The sequence below is a fragment of the Xyrauchen texanus genome, chromosome 42 (genome assembly GCF_025860055.1).
Source record: "Xyrauchen texanus isolate HMW12.3.18 chromosome 42, RBS_HiC_50CHRs, whole genome shotgun sequence".
Lineage (NCBI taxonomy): Eukaryota > Metazoa > Chordata > Actinopteri > Cypriniformes > Catostomidae > Xyrauchen > Xyrauchen texanus.
Window position 1 is genome coordinate 25,391,549 of NC_068317.1, and position 15,009 is coordinate 25,406,557.

A 15,009-nucleotide genomic window follows, 5' to 3' on the forward strand; every position below is an offset into this window, starting at 1 on the left:
GAAGTTATCTGCATATTTTCTACCCTCGTCTTCGTCTGCGGATTAAAACAATGACACAAAGACAAGAGGTGATGGACACACTGTGGTTTTTGCCAGGGAGAGAATAACAATCTGACTTGAGGGGAGGTAGTTGTGGGTGTTTGCATACATTGGCCTCAAAAGGTACAGTTGAAGTCAGACGTTTACATACACCTTAGCCAAATACATTTAAACTCCGTTTTTCACAATTCCTGACATTTAATAGTAGAAAAAATTCCCTATCTTTGGTCAGTATGGATCACTACTTTATTTTAAGAACTATCAGAATAAGAGTAGAGAGAATGATTTATTTCAGCTTTTATTACTTTCATCACATCCCCAGTGGGTCAGAAGTATTACACTTTGTTTGTATTTGGTAGCATTGCCTTTTAACTTGGGTCAAACTTTTAGGAGCCTTCCACAAGCTTCCTCCAGACAGAACTGGTGTAACTGAGTCAGGTTTGTAGGCCTCCCTGCTCGCACTCGCTTTTTCAGTTCTGCCCACAAATGTTATATTGGATTGAGGTCAGGGCTTTGTGATGGCCACTCCAATACCTTGACTTTGTTGTCTTTAAGCAATTTTGCCATAAATTTTGACATTGTCCATTTGGAGACCCATTTGCAACAGACCTTTAATTCCTGGCTGATGTCTTGAGATGTTGCTTCAATATATCCACATAATTTTCCTTCCAATGTCAATGTCATGCTGCCTTCCACATGCTTCACGGTTGGGATGTTGTTCTTCGACTTGCAAGCCTCACCCTTTTTCCTCCAAACATAACGATGGTCATTATGGCCAAACAGTTCAATATTTGTTTCATCAGACCAGAGGACATTTCTCCAAAAAGTAAGATCTCGTTTTAATGTGGATATAGATACTTGTCAACCTGTTTCCTCCAGCATCATCACAAGGTCCTTTGCAGTTGTTCTGGGATTGATTTGCACTTTTTGCACCAAACTACGTTCATCCCTAGGAGACAGAATTTGTCTCCTTCCTGAGTGGTATGATGGCTACGTTTTGCCACGGTGGATACAATTACATACTATTGTTTGTACAGATTACCGTGGTACCTTCAGGCATTTGGAAATTGCTCCCAAGGATTATCCAGACTTGTGGAGGTCCACAATTTGTTTTTTTCTGAGGTCTTGGCTGATTTCTTGTGATTTTCCCATAATGTCAAGCAAAGAGGCACTGAGTTTGAAAGTAGGCCTTAAAATACATCCACTGGTACACCTCCAATTCAGTACACCTATAAGAAGTTAATTGGCTAATTGTTTAAAAGCTTGACCACATTTTCTGGAATTGTGATATAGTCAATTAAAAGTGAAACAATCTGTCTGTAAACACTTGTTGGTAAAATTACTTGTGTCATGCACAAAGTAGATGTCCTAAACAACTTGCTAAAACTATAGTTTGTTAATATTAAATCTATTGAATGGTTAACAAATTTGTTTTAATAACTTCAACCTAAGTGTATTTAAGTGTATTTAAACTTCTGACTTAAACTGTAATATGTGTAAAGCACAAGGAAATGTAATCAATATATGAAAAATGTTAATGTATAGATCCTCTATACATTAACATTTTTCATATATTTTTAGTAAAGATTTCAGTTGTGCATGTCTGCATTTATTGTCTGTGTAAATTCAGCATGATATTAAGTGTTTATCGTATATTGATCTGTCCTTCACAGTGCACACACTCTATTTTTATTAAATGTTTTTCAACAGAAGAGCGACAAAAATAAACTGACTTTGATGTTTTTTTTGTTTTTGTTTTTAAATGGTGGTTAACTATGTATTTGACATTTAGACATTTGTCAAAACTACAAACTTTCACTTAATTCGGCTAATAGAATATTTTACAGGTAATTCTATAGACATAGGTCATTTGTTATGGGGTACTGTTGCGTCACGCTTTTTTGCCATATCATCTGGTCACCCTTTATTTTACGCCCAATACTTCGATTTAAAAAATCGGGCTGCGCGTGTTCAGTGCTCAAGCACTCGCTGATGACGAGATTTGCGTCAAGCGCCCTGAAGACGGACACTTGTTTGCGTCTTACCGAAGTATACTTTGGGGTTTACTGTTTGGGTTAGATATCATTATTTTGTGCTAAAAGGCTGTGGGTTCCAGTTTGTTAAAAAAACAGAAGCAGCACTTGGTAAATGGCAAGTTTTGGTTTATTATGTGCTCCCTTTACCTGCACTCTGCACTGTTATTAGGAACTAAGGCTAAATGCCTAGCTTTGTTTTCACATTTGGCTCATAGTGGGTCATGTGATGTTTCTGTATAAACACATCTCCAAACCTTCCTCTTTCTAAATAGTTATATCCTGTTGTGCTGCCTTCTGTGTGGAATCAAATAGACACACAGCTATTTTCACTTGAATATATGGTTAATTTGACTTAAATATGATTTGTTAAAGTAATGTTCTGGGTTTAATACAAGTTAAGCTCAATCGATAACATTTGTGGAATAACGGAAATTATCATATGAAATGGTTTTGACTCAACACTTGTTTCTTATATTGCACTTGCAATGGAAGTGATTAATCACACACTAATGAATCGCCCCTTTTTCTGATTAATCACAATTAATTATGGCACATTGTACATTAAAACAAACATTAAAATATAATCATAAATATATTTACTTTAAACTTTGTCTCAAAGAACTTGCAAGACATTGGTTAGTCATAATTTATTTTAGCATTTATAAAAGCAATTAATCAGAGGAAAAGTTGAGCAAAATCTTCTGCCATTTTACAGTGGAGTTTTTTAATAATAGGATCAAATGGACAGAATCAATTCATATTAAGCTTTTTTGGCAAGATAAACTTAAGCATACATTGCCAATGCATTATTAATTAATTCAGATTAAAATCTCAAAACTATTATTTTCTTAACTCAAATCTACATGAACACAAACACACACACACCTACCCTCCTCCTCATCACAACGTTGAATGGTCAACTATTAATCGCAGAAATATCTGAGTAATTTCCCCTGCCCTAATTAAAATGCACACTGTCTTAAAAGTATAGCCATAAGCCATTATATGTGTTATAATGATTTATTGTGATAATGTAACACCAGTAAACTATTTAATCTCCCAAACACTGTAACGCTGGTAAGTCCCTGATTTTATCCCAGTAAAATTATATTAAAATGTATAAAGTTTGCGTTTTGCGGCCATACATTTGAAACCTTAGAATTTTTAATGTCTACGGACTGGCCCATTCACTTCAATTGTAAGTGCCTTACTTACACTGCAGTTTTTGTGGTAATCAACATTATGCTAATAATGCTGTCAATTGAGCTTAACTCATTGAACCTAGAACATTCCTTTAAACATCTGCAACCAACTAGCGAGGTCAAATAGTCGGTTTATTTAGATTTATTTTTGTTTGTTCCCTCCCTTTCTCAATGCTTTAAAGACACATTTAGAGACACAACTTCTTAGAGAAGATTTTAGTGTCAGTAACATCTAAATTAATTCCTGTTAAGACCATCTAGCTGACTAGTCATTCAGACAACCTACCAAATAGTTGTTTTGTAAATATGCAGTTTTTACACCCCTATTTGACAACTGATTTTCTATCATAAAAAAACTTGCATTTCCAACTGCCACCACAAGAGGGGCAAAATGCCTATTGTTCCATACACATAAATTCTCATACGAATCTCTCACACACACAAAAACCTTTGTAATGTTACACTTGAATAATCAGTGTTCTAGCTCTGTTGTTCAGAGATTAGAATAAGAGAAAGTTGAATATCCGGATCGGGGAGCTCCAGGCATGATAAGAACTCTGCTGTGGAGTCTCTCATGTTCAGCCCAGCACATGTGTCTGCTGCAGAAATGTGACACTGACACCACTGGCTGGGCCTCAGGATAAGATAGGGACCAGCAGGAGTTCAGGCAAACCTTCACTGAGGCTCTGGGGAGGACAAGGGTCCAGAACTTTATGTGAACATTGTAACGCAAACTCCCTAGCTCTCCAAATGCTGGATCCTGATGGGAAGATATGTGCTGATGTTGACGAACCTTGTGCGACCCGTCCTTGATGATTTTCATGCTCAGCATTCCGTTCCGTTCTGAGGAAATAAAAACACGGCCTGTGTTTTCTTAAACAAGAGCCACAAGGAGATGTTTCATCTTTCTCTTTTAGTCTTGCATTGCTATTACACAAGATAGAGGCTTTCTCATGCAACATACGGCATATTGTATTTGTACAGTACAACATACTGTATTGTGTTTCAAAGGTAATTTTCTCAGTGTTATTGCATCTCTCATGTGCTGCTAGCAAAGGGGTGTGTTTGTTCTCGAATCTGGTGGTTTCCAACGGTCCTCACATCTCTTTACCTTTCATCACCTACAGCCTCCAAAAGCCCCCCTCCCTCATAGGACTGACTCAGGACTTTTTCACTAAATTCTGCCCTCCTGCTTTCCTGAATCTTTGGTCTATGAAGATGGCCACATTGAACTTCTCTTCGCACCCATTAAGGACTTAACCGCCTCTAATGTGAGGACGTGTCAGTGCCATTCATATCTGAGCAGATAAGTCTGGTATCTTCTGTGGGAAACATCTAAACTCGGTCGCCGGTGGCTCAATGTTTGGTCTCGTACATGTTTTATCAGTTCTTCCCCCTAGATTTGGAGGCGAAATTGATTAGCAAGCATGACTGGTGCCTGCTTTCCCAAGGAGGAGGGAAAACATTTTGAAAAAGCAATGTCATTTTTGCTTTATGATGTAACTTCCACGTTTGGATTGTATGTGGACGGTGAGGGCTGCCATTGTGTTCTCGTGAGCTTCAGGATGTCCTGTTGAGGAGGGGTATGTGGAGGGACGAGGGGACGTGATGACTGGCTAGAACTTTGTAAACGGCGGTAGGAGTGTTAGGTCCACATCAAATTCGCATTGGAATCTTAAACCGTTTTTTTAAAGATCTACAAAAGGTCTTAGAAGATCAACCTGACTGGCTCGGTCAGTCAAGGATTGAAGGAAAAGAGCTTGTGGGGTTATTTTAAGGAAAGACCCTAAAAAGTTGCCGAAGACTATCCAATCTTGACTCTCTAACGTCTATAGGTGCCTGTCTTTTCCTGGGTGTTCGGTGTCTGCTAACTGGATGGGAAGTGTGGTTGTTGGTAAGTGGACACATTGAGGAATTAGTTTGAGTCTTGAAGGCATCATTAAATGAATGGGTGAGGTTCTTCTTATCTGCTTCTCAGAAAGTAAACCCACACTAAGACTGTGTGCTTATTTTTCTAAACAAAACCAAAGAGCTCTTGGAACTCTGAAGGTGCTTCTGTAGCTCAACAGGTAGGGAATTGCACTAGTAATGCCAAGGTTGTGGGTTTGATTTCAAGGGAATAGATACTGATTGAATAGATACATTGAAAATATTGTTAGTAGCTTTGAATTGAAGTGTATACTGAATGCATAAATGTACATTTCAAAGCTAATTTTCTGTTGAATGGCACCAGTAAATTAAAGTCTTGAATGGTTTTCCATGGTTTCCTTTTCCATTATTTTTTTCCCCCAGCAATGGTTGTATTAGTTAGGAGAGATTGCAAACCTTTGCCAAGTAAATAGAAGGGAACCTAGTTGAAATTAGCTGGAATAGGAGCACCTACACATCCATTGGCCTTTTCTCTCCACAAATCTTTGTTCCCCTCCTTTTGGGAGGGTGGCTTGATGGTGGGGTGGAAATGGAGTCAAGGGGGGAGGGTGTTGAAATGGGAATGGCGTCAGTGGTTTTGGTAACGTCTGCCAATTGTTTATTTTCACAGTGTTTATTACTGGAGCCGATTGTAGCTTATTTACATTGCTGTTTATTTCCTCCTCATTTTTACCTGCCAGTGTTTAGACTCAGGAAACAAGTTTCTCTCTAGAATACAGACTGAGCCAAAGTTTTACTCCTAGTCTTAGAGTAGAATTTGACTTTGAATTGTGTAACATTTTTATATGTTGTTTATGCTTAATATGCTAGTAAATCTGTTAATTATTATAATTTGTTCCATGCAAGGTCCAAAATTAACACTGGACAAGTGCCACATGTGAGAAAAAATGGTATGGGCTAAGTAAATAAAACTTTTGCTGGCCATTTACTAGTAACTTTATTAGGAACTGCAGCATTTGCATTTAAATTCCAATAGTGAAATCAAAGACTCATGTCTTCTAAGAGCTTAGCCCACACATCACTGAAAAATGATTATCATAATTTATCTAGGATAAGTAACCTTTTTACTCCATGTTGCAACACCTATTGTAAACTAATCAGTAATCTACGTGTGTTTAAAATGTAATTGTTGTAATCCAATCTAATGTTGTCTATCCATTCTGTTCTAATAGCAGGTTTGGGGTTATGCCTTAATACTTGTAACCATAGCAAGAGCTCATTATATCTTACATTGATCTTTGTTTGGTTTTTTTTCAAGGTGTGAACTTCAAGGAAGTGAATGAAGACAATAAGCAGACACTCTTTTCAGAGATCTACACTTCCATAGATACATTGGCCTTCACGTTTGGCAATGTGTAAGTACATCCGATACTATGAATTCATTGTTTTGTCATTGCATGACATCTGATTAGTCATTTGAAAAACAGCTAAAAGGCAGACACATCTGCAAAAGAATAGTGACTTCCCTAAGTCAATACGAATGTGTGTTTAGCTAATGGCTGTTTTATAAGATAACACCAATTCTACGTGGTTTTGGTGTGCTTGTTGTTTTTAATGTCAGTTTAAGTGTGTCTGATATAGTGTCATGAGCTCAGAAATATAATTATAAATATAATTAAACTGAACACTGAAAGTATTTATAAAATAATTAAGTTTTAATAAAAATATATTTCTTTACAGTATATTTGTGTGTGTGCTATCTTTATCGTTATTACGGCATTAGACTAGCAACATGTTAATGGCAATCTCTATTGGAATCCATTACGAATCGAGCCTTCCATGTGCTTTGTGTGAGAAGTGATATTTGCATGCCGCATGGAGGATGCTTTCTAGGCAGTAGACAGCAAGGCAGCTCACTAGATTTTGGAACACAGTCTTGCAGTGCTTTGATTGTGCATGTGTTTGGTTTAAATCCTGACTTTTTTGTTTACTCTTTCCAGAGTGTCTGACTTCCTTATGGGAGATGTAGAGAACGGCTCGACTTCGGGGCTTTCTCAGACCTGCAGGAGCAGGGTAAGGGGCTTTTCAGACCGAACACACTATTGCATTAAAAAAAAAGCTAGAATAAGTCAGAACGCAGGTATCTCCAGATGTGTTTCTAAAAATTGCAATTCATTTTAACCTGACGTGGCATCTGGTGCTCCTGCGCAAGACACTGAATAAACAGCCATGTTTACATAGAACAACAACTGAAAACAAAGTGCAGACAGACGGCCCTTAATATTTCCCACTATCCACTCCACATCATAGACTTTAAAGCAGTGCGACCAGCAGGTGTTTGTGTACTATATCAGAGGCTAAAGGATGTGGCCTCTCTTTCTCTGGTGTTGACACGGGGTCAGAGGGTGCAAACTTCAGTAAAGTAAAATAGAAACAAGTTTTTTTTTGGAGATGTGGGCTTTTCCTGTTTGTACCACCCCTGTGATATATGTCACGGATGAAAATAAAAAAACAGTGACACTTTGCCATTGTGACTATGTGCTTCAGATAAATCAGATATGGAAGATACAACATGTTTCCTTTTCTCTTAGGGATTGTTTGGTAATGCTGCCGACTTAATTTCACTGTCACCTGTGTCTTTTTTTTCTTCTGTCAGTCCTTCGAAAACCTGATGGTGGAGTCTGGAGGATGTGGACTGGAAAATGAAGACCCACCAGGTGAGTGTAATCAGTTTACTATAGCTTGAAATTCTACATTGAACTTAAAGGGATATTTCACCCAGAAGTGAAACATTTCTCATCATTTACTCACCCTCATGCCATCCCGGATGTGTATGACTTTCTTACTTCAGCACAATAGAAATTACGATATTTAGAAAAATATCTCAGCTCTGTAGGTCCATACAATGCAAGTGAATGGTGATCAGACCTTTTGTAGTTCCAAAAATCACTTAAAGGAAACAGAAGTAATCTATAAGACTCCAGTGGTTAAATCCGTAGCTTCAGACGCAATTTAATAGCTGTGGGTGAGAAACAGGTCAATATTTAAGTCCTTTGTTACTCTGAATCTCCACTTTCACTTTTACATCTGAAAGTCACATGGTGCATGTTTAGTTTACTTTCACATCTGAAAGTGAATGTGAAAGTGGAGATTTACAGTAAAAATTACTTGTATATTGATCTGTTTCTCACCCACACCTATTATATCACTTCTGAATATATGGATTTAAACACTGGTGTCATATGGATTTCTTTTCTATTTCCTTATGTGATTTTCGGAGCTACAAAGTTCTGGTCATAATTCGCTTTCATTGTTTGGACCTACAGAGCTGAGATATTCTTAAAAAAAAAATTATTTTGTGTTCCGCTAATGAAAGAAAGTCATACCCATCTGGGATTGCATGAGGGTGAGTAAATTATTTAGCTACTAATGATTTAAATTTTTGGGTGAACTATTCCTTTTGAGTTGCTGTTTAAATTATGTTCTTTGAAGACAACTAAAATCAAAATAGTCTTAATATACATTTCTGGTCTTATTTTTAATCAATACAATGGTTATTTCAAAGAAAAAATATAACTTGCTCTTAATTGAGCTTTCCTTTTTGACTGATATCATCAAGCACTTTTATATTTCAACCCCTACCCTCACTTTTCACAATCTAATCAATTTCCAATAGTCCTGCCCTAATGTTCTGATGATGAATGATTTTTTTATTTTTGGTCAAATTATCCCTTAGAGCAAATGTTTGAACTTGTGCAGATACTCTAAACACACACACACACACACACACACACACACACACACACACACACACACACACGTTGTGTTTCCATGTTTTATGGGGACTTTCCATAGACATAATGGTTTTTATACTGTACAAACTTTATATTCTATCCCCTAAACCTAACCCTACCCCTAAACCTATCCCTCACAGAAAACTTTCTGCATTTTTATATTTTCAAAAAACATAATTTAGTATGATTTATAAGCTGTTTTCCTCATGGGGACTGACAAAATGTCCCCACAAGTTCAAAAATTTCGGGTTTTACTATCCTTATGGGGACATTTGGTCCCCACAAAGTGAGAAATACACACACACACACACACACACACACACACACACACACACACACACACACACACACACACACACACACACATGTTGTGTTTCCATGTTTTATGGGGACTTTCCATAGACATAATGGTTTTTATACTGTACAAACTTTATATTCTATCCCCTAAACCTAACCCTACCCCTAAACCTAACCCTCACAGAAAACTTTCTGCATTTTTACATTTTCAAAAAACATAATTTAGTATGATTTATAAGCTGTTTTCCTCATGGGGACCGACAAAATGTCCCCGCAAGGTCAAACATTTCGGGTTTTACTATCCTTATGGGGACATTTGGTCCCCACAAAGTGATAAATACACGCTCACACTGTCACGCACACACACACACACACACAGACATACAGACACAGCTTGCTGCACCCAGATCAGATTTCACAGACGGTTATCAGCGTGTGTGTGAATGCACTCACACATTTGCCATCATATTAAATCCTGGCAGGGGTGCATAGTCCCAATCCACTCTAATACAGCACCAAGTTCATTACACACATTCTCTCTGTCACTCATACACACACATACTCAAGCACTCTGCCCTCTTTGCAGGTCCCTCCCCGCCCGTGCGGGTGGAGGAGATGGACGGAGCTTTGCTCCGGAGTGACAGCGGAGTGGAGTCGGCCTTGCTCTATGCCAAAGCCTGGTCAAAATATACCAAGGAGCTCCTGGCCTGGGTGGACAAACATCTAAATATGGGTGAGTCATTTAGCACTCTGGTTCTGTATATCTGTCTAAAGTAGACAAGGAAGATTCGATTGCAGTTTGTTGTCCATCACAGCATTCATTCAAGTTACAGTCATGTTTTGTTTAAAGCTGAATTTAATTAGATTGCTTTCTTGAATATAGTGGTAAATCAATACAGATTTTTTAGTGACAAGAGCTAAACAGATTAGCCGATGGCTGATATTTGAGCAATATCACAAGAGTAAGTGTGCTGATATACTGAGTATCAACACGTTTGTGATTCAGCTGCTTTCACATCTGATATTCAGTAGACTGTAAGTGTGATATTGCTTTAATATAACAGTTCTATAAATAAAATTTTTTATTTTTTTGTGCTCTGTCAATCAAAATAATTCAGTTACAATGTTGCGAACCATTGAATCCTAAGTATATAGTGAACATAGACAAGCAAACAAGCAGTACAATTACAGAAACTAACTGTTGTATAAAATGCTGAAATAATACTAAATACTATGTTTTTTTTTACCTAAACTTTTAATCCCAGACATCGAATGCGCAAAGAGCTATGCTAAGATGGCTGAATCTGCAAAGGCATTGGCGACTCAACAGGTCAATATTTATATAACTCTCTCTTGTCCTGCAATACATACTTCAGCTATCTGTTTCTATAAAAGCAGAATGCATAAACGTACACACCTTCTGAGACTACGAAGTATTCTTTGCTATATAAACGTAGGTGCAATTAACACTTTCTATCTGTTTGGTCAATCATGTTCGGTTTATTCCAGGAGCACATGCCATTCCGGGATATTTACATTTCTGCCTTCAAGAACGATATTGAATATAGCCAGTTAATCATGCTAACCACGGCTGCGCTCCAATCAAACAAATTCACGCAGGTATGACCACCATTCCGTCCTTGATTCTGATACCATCACCAGTGTACTCATTGGCTAATTGATGGATGAGAAATTTCCAATTTTTTTTAAAAGTGTGTTTGCTTTTTCGTCCTCGTTTTAGCCTTTGCAGACTCGAAAGAATGAACTCGACAAATTAAGAAAGGAGGTGAAGGAACAATGGCAGAGAGAGCAGAAGAAAATGGTGAGTGGATTTTTATGCAAATCTGCCAAAACAGTATTTGTGAATCTCAGCTCACCAAAAGCTGCCCCTGAAAGTTGGCTCAGCTGTCAGCCTCTGCTGATCTAATAGAGGCTCTGTGTTAACACTAATTACATCAGATTCAATTGCAGAGAGTTCATTCTGTTGGTGCACAGACAGGTCTTTGTGTGAGATATTTGTAGGCAGCCATTTAGCACCTAAGCATGACTTATTAGTGCCAATGGGAGCAAACAAAGTTTAAGGTAGAGCTTAAAGGCTGCTTCAAGTGAAGTGTGATTGTCCATGTTCTTCATGAATGGGTGCCAAGTGTGTGTTTCCTCTAGAGTGTTCCTTTAAACTATTTGTTACAAATTGGACATCACTATCACTGCAGTTTAAATTTAAATTAAAATGTTCAATTATTACAATTTCCTGTTTTCTTCAAATTATAGTAAATGGCAGTAAAAGTCAACAGAATCATGCTTGTGCTTGAGTTAAGTTGAAATGTAAACTATGAGTTATGTTATGGTGTTTATTTACCATCATATGATGCTTAAATGGAACATAATCTGGACTTTATTTTTCCTGTAGGTCCATTTATAATGTAAGTCAAGGTTTCTTACACCCAGACAATCTTACATTTCTATTTCCACCCTTTAAATGACCCATTGAAGTAAACAGGCTGTTTTTGCCGATGTTCTTTTAAGACTTCTAGATGTAAATTATCGTGTTTGTTTACAGTATATTGTTTATGTACAGAATGAAGCAGACAGTGCACTGAAGAAGGCCAGGCTGTTGAAGGCGCAGAGGCAGGAGGAGTACGAGAAAGCCCGCTGCTCCACCAGTCGAATTGAGGAGGAACAAACTGGAACCCTAGCAGCAAAACAGCTGGAAAAGAGACGCAAGCTAGAGGAGGAAGCTCTGCAGAAGGTCTGACACGGACACAACAAACACAACACTCTCTAACACAACCACTGCATCCATCCATGTTACAATCATCTTTGTCATATGGCTTGAACACAGTTTGTCACTGTTTTGTGTCTCTTTAATATCTATATAATTAAGAGTTGGGGAAAAACTAGCTTTTCCAGTAAATATACATTTTTGTCTTCCAACTAGTAGCAGTGTGGTGTAACAAAATGACAAAAAAATGACAAAAATCACTAATTTTATCTCACACTGTACTGCACACACATTGTTCTTTCTCTCTTATGTAGCACTGGGTAATCTTCATTTATTTTAGCGACTCATTCAGATGGTTCATTTAAATTGAGTGGTTCAAAAAGCAATTTACTGATTCCTTTGAGTTTTGGCTCAGTAGTGTTTCCAAAGTCTCTGTGCAGCATATTACATAATCTTTTTTATTGCAAAATAAATATTTCTTAAAATATTACTGTTGATACTGTTTATATATTTTTGTAATTATTATGTAATGTTTTTTTAGGTAAATGCTGTTCTGATTTATAGTTTATCTTTTTTAAATTATTAGCAACCTGTAATTTGTCAAAATACAATTTTAAAGTAGCTTCTGCAATTCTGCTGTATATGTACAATACATACTCACTCTGTCTCTCTCTCTCTCTCTCTCTCTCTCTCTCTCTCTATATATATATATATATATATATATATATATATATATATATATATATATATATATATATTTATTATAATTAGGAAAAACAGGACATTTCCTTTTTAAATATAATTGTGTATGTTTGTGGCCACTTCTAGGCAGAGGAAGCCCAAGAACACTACAAGCATTGCATCGCCGATGTCGGGGTAAAGAAAGTGGACCTGGCCAACACCAAGAGTGAGATCCTTACTCAGATACGAGAGCTTGTGTTTCAATGCGACCTGACCCTTAAAGCAGTGAGTACACACAAACACACACACACACACACACACACACACACACACACACACACACACACACACACACACACGTAGTGTTTCCATGTTTTATGGGGACTTTCCATAGACATAATGGTTTTTATACTGTACAAACTTTATATTCTATCCCCTAAACCTAACCCTACCCCTAAACCTAACCCTCACAGAAAACTTTCTGCATTTTTACATTTTCAAAAAACATAATTTAGTATGATTTATAAGCTGTTTTCCTCATGGGGACCGACAAAATGTCCCCACAAGTTCAAAAATTTCGGGTTTTACTATCCTTATGGGGACATTTGGTCCCCACAAAGTGATAAATACACACACACAAACACAAACACACACACACACACACACACACACACACACCCACACACACACACACACACACACACACACATTTAGATCAAATCAACTTATTACAGGTCATTAAGACAAACCAGGCACACCTGGTCTCCTTGTGGAGTGTAATTGGTTGCCTTCACTTTAACAGTTTGACCTCAGGCTACAGATTAATGTAATATTCCTGGTTCAACACAAGTTAAGCTCATTTGAGAGCATTTACGGCATAATGTTGATTACCACAAAAATGTAGTTTGACTCATCCCTCCTTTTCTTTAAAAAAAAAAAGTTAAAATCGAGCTTTTACTGGTTTTTGACTATCCAGACGTTCTTTTAAACATATTATTTGGAGGAGCAGCAGTGCAGTACAAGCATGTTAAAAGGCGCAAACGTGGGATGCGAGCCGGCACACTGGTCAAGATTTGAAAGCGCACTTTCGAACCAGGCAAATTACTTCTCCTCACCTGCAAAAATAAGGACTTTGCAAATTCTGCTGCACTGTGCTTGTGAAGCCTGGCTAAGTGAAGCCATTCTGGACAGTGCATTACATTTAACTGGCTTTCATCTTTTAACAAGGCAAATCTCACATGTGAACTGCCCAAATACAAGCAGCCCATTACATGCCCCACCAGAGACAGAAATACACTGGATCATTGCTGCACAGCAATAAAGGATGCATATCGCTCTGTCCCTCTAGCAGCGTTGGGAATATCTGATCACTGTCTGGTTCATCATCTTCTGATCTACAGGCAGAAACTAAAATCAGCTAAACCTGTAATAACGACTGTAAAAAGTTAGACAAATGAAGCAGAGATGGAACTACAAGCCTGCTTTGACTGCACTGATTGGAGTGTTTTTGAGGCTGCATTCACAGACCAGGACGAGCTCACAGATACTGTGACATATATTAGTTTCTGTGAGGATATGCACATTCCTAATAGGACTTATTTAACATACAACAAAAAGAAACCATGGTTTACAGCAAAACTCTGGTAGCTTCATCAGGCCAAAGAGGATGTTTACAGAAGTGAGGATAAAATCTTGTACAATCAGGCCAAAAACAGACTGACAAAGGAGATTAGAGTGGCTAAAAGAAGCTATTCTGAAAAGCTGAAAAAAATGTTTTCGGCTAACGACCCTGCATCAGTGTGGAGAGGCCTGAAAGTCTTTACTAAGTACAAGACACCATCACCCAACACTGTAGGGAATCAATAACTGGCTGACAACCTGAATGTGTTTTACTGTAGATTTGAAAAGCCCAGTCACACACGTCCCATCCACTCCGACCATCACAGCACACAAACATTTAAACCTCCTGCAACCACCCGTCTACCCTCTCCTGCTACTCAACCTCAACTTAAGATCTGTGAAGAGGATGTGTGCCGGGTCTTCCGGAAACAGAAAACAAGAAAATCACAGGGCTCAAATCCTAAAATCCTGTGCTGACCGGCTAGCCCCCATCTTCACACAGAATTTCAACAGATCACTGAAGCAGTGTGAAGTTCCCTGCTGCTTCAGATGCTTCACAATCATCCTCGTCCCAAAGAAACCAAAATAACAGGATTTAATGACTACAGACCTGTAGCTCAGATGTCTGTGGCCATAAAGTAATTTGAGACACTGGTGTTGGCCCAGTGGAGTCATTCAGGTTGCTGAGCACTACCATCTTACAGGACCTGAAGTAGGAGACCCACACAGATTCAATTTTGAAAAAGGCA

The 15,009-nt window shown here is 37.9% G+C and overlaps 1 protein-coding gene across 3 annotated transcripts in view; it reads left to right on the forward strand.

Moving 5' to 3' along the window:
- Window positions 1-15,009, forward strand: part of LOC127635362 (rho GTPase-activating protein 29-like) — a 62,241-nt gene that overhangs the window by 32,037 nt on the left and 15,195 nt on the right. For 2 of the 3 annotated variants that reach the window (XM_052115340.1, XM_052115341.1), the window contains exons 4-12: window positions 6,465-6,561; window positions 7,147-7,219; window positions 7,803-7,863; window positions 9,824-9,970; window positions 10,503-10,567; window positions 10,747-10,857; window positions 10,979-11,059; window positions 11,816-11,986; window positions 12,788-12,925. In XM_052115340.1, coding sequence (XP_051971300.1) covers window positions 6,465-6,561; window positions 7,147-7,219; window positions 7,803-7,863; window positions 9,824-9,970; window positions 10,503-10,567; window positions 10,747-10,857; window positions 10,979-11,059; window positions 11,816-11,986; window positions 12,788-12,925 — 944 coding nt within the window. Of the gene's footprint in view, window positions 1-4,922; window positions 5,172-6,464; window positions 6,562-7,146; window positions 7,220-7,802; window positions 7,864-9,823; window positions 9,971-10,502; window positions 10,568-10,746; window positions 10,858-10,978; window positions 11,060-11,815; window positions 11,987-12,787; window positions 12,926-15,009 lie in introns of those variants that run through there. The other variant, XM_052115342.1, reaches the window with a different exon arrangement.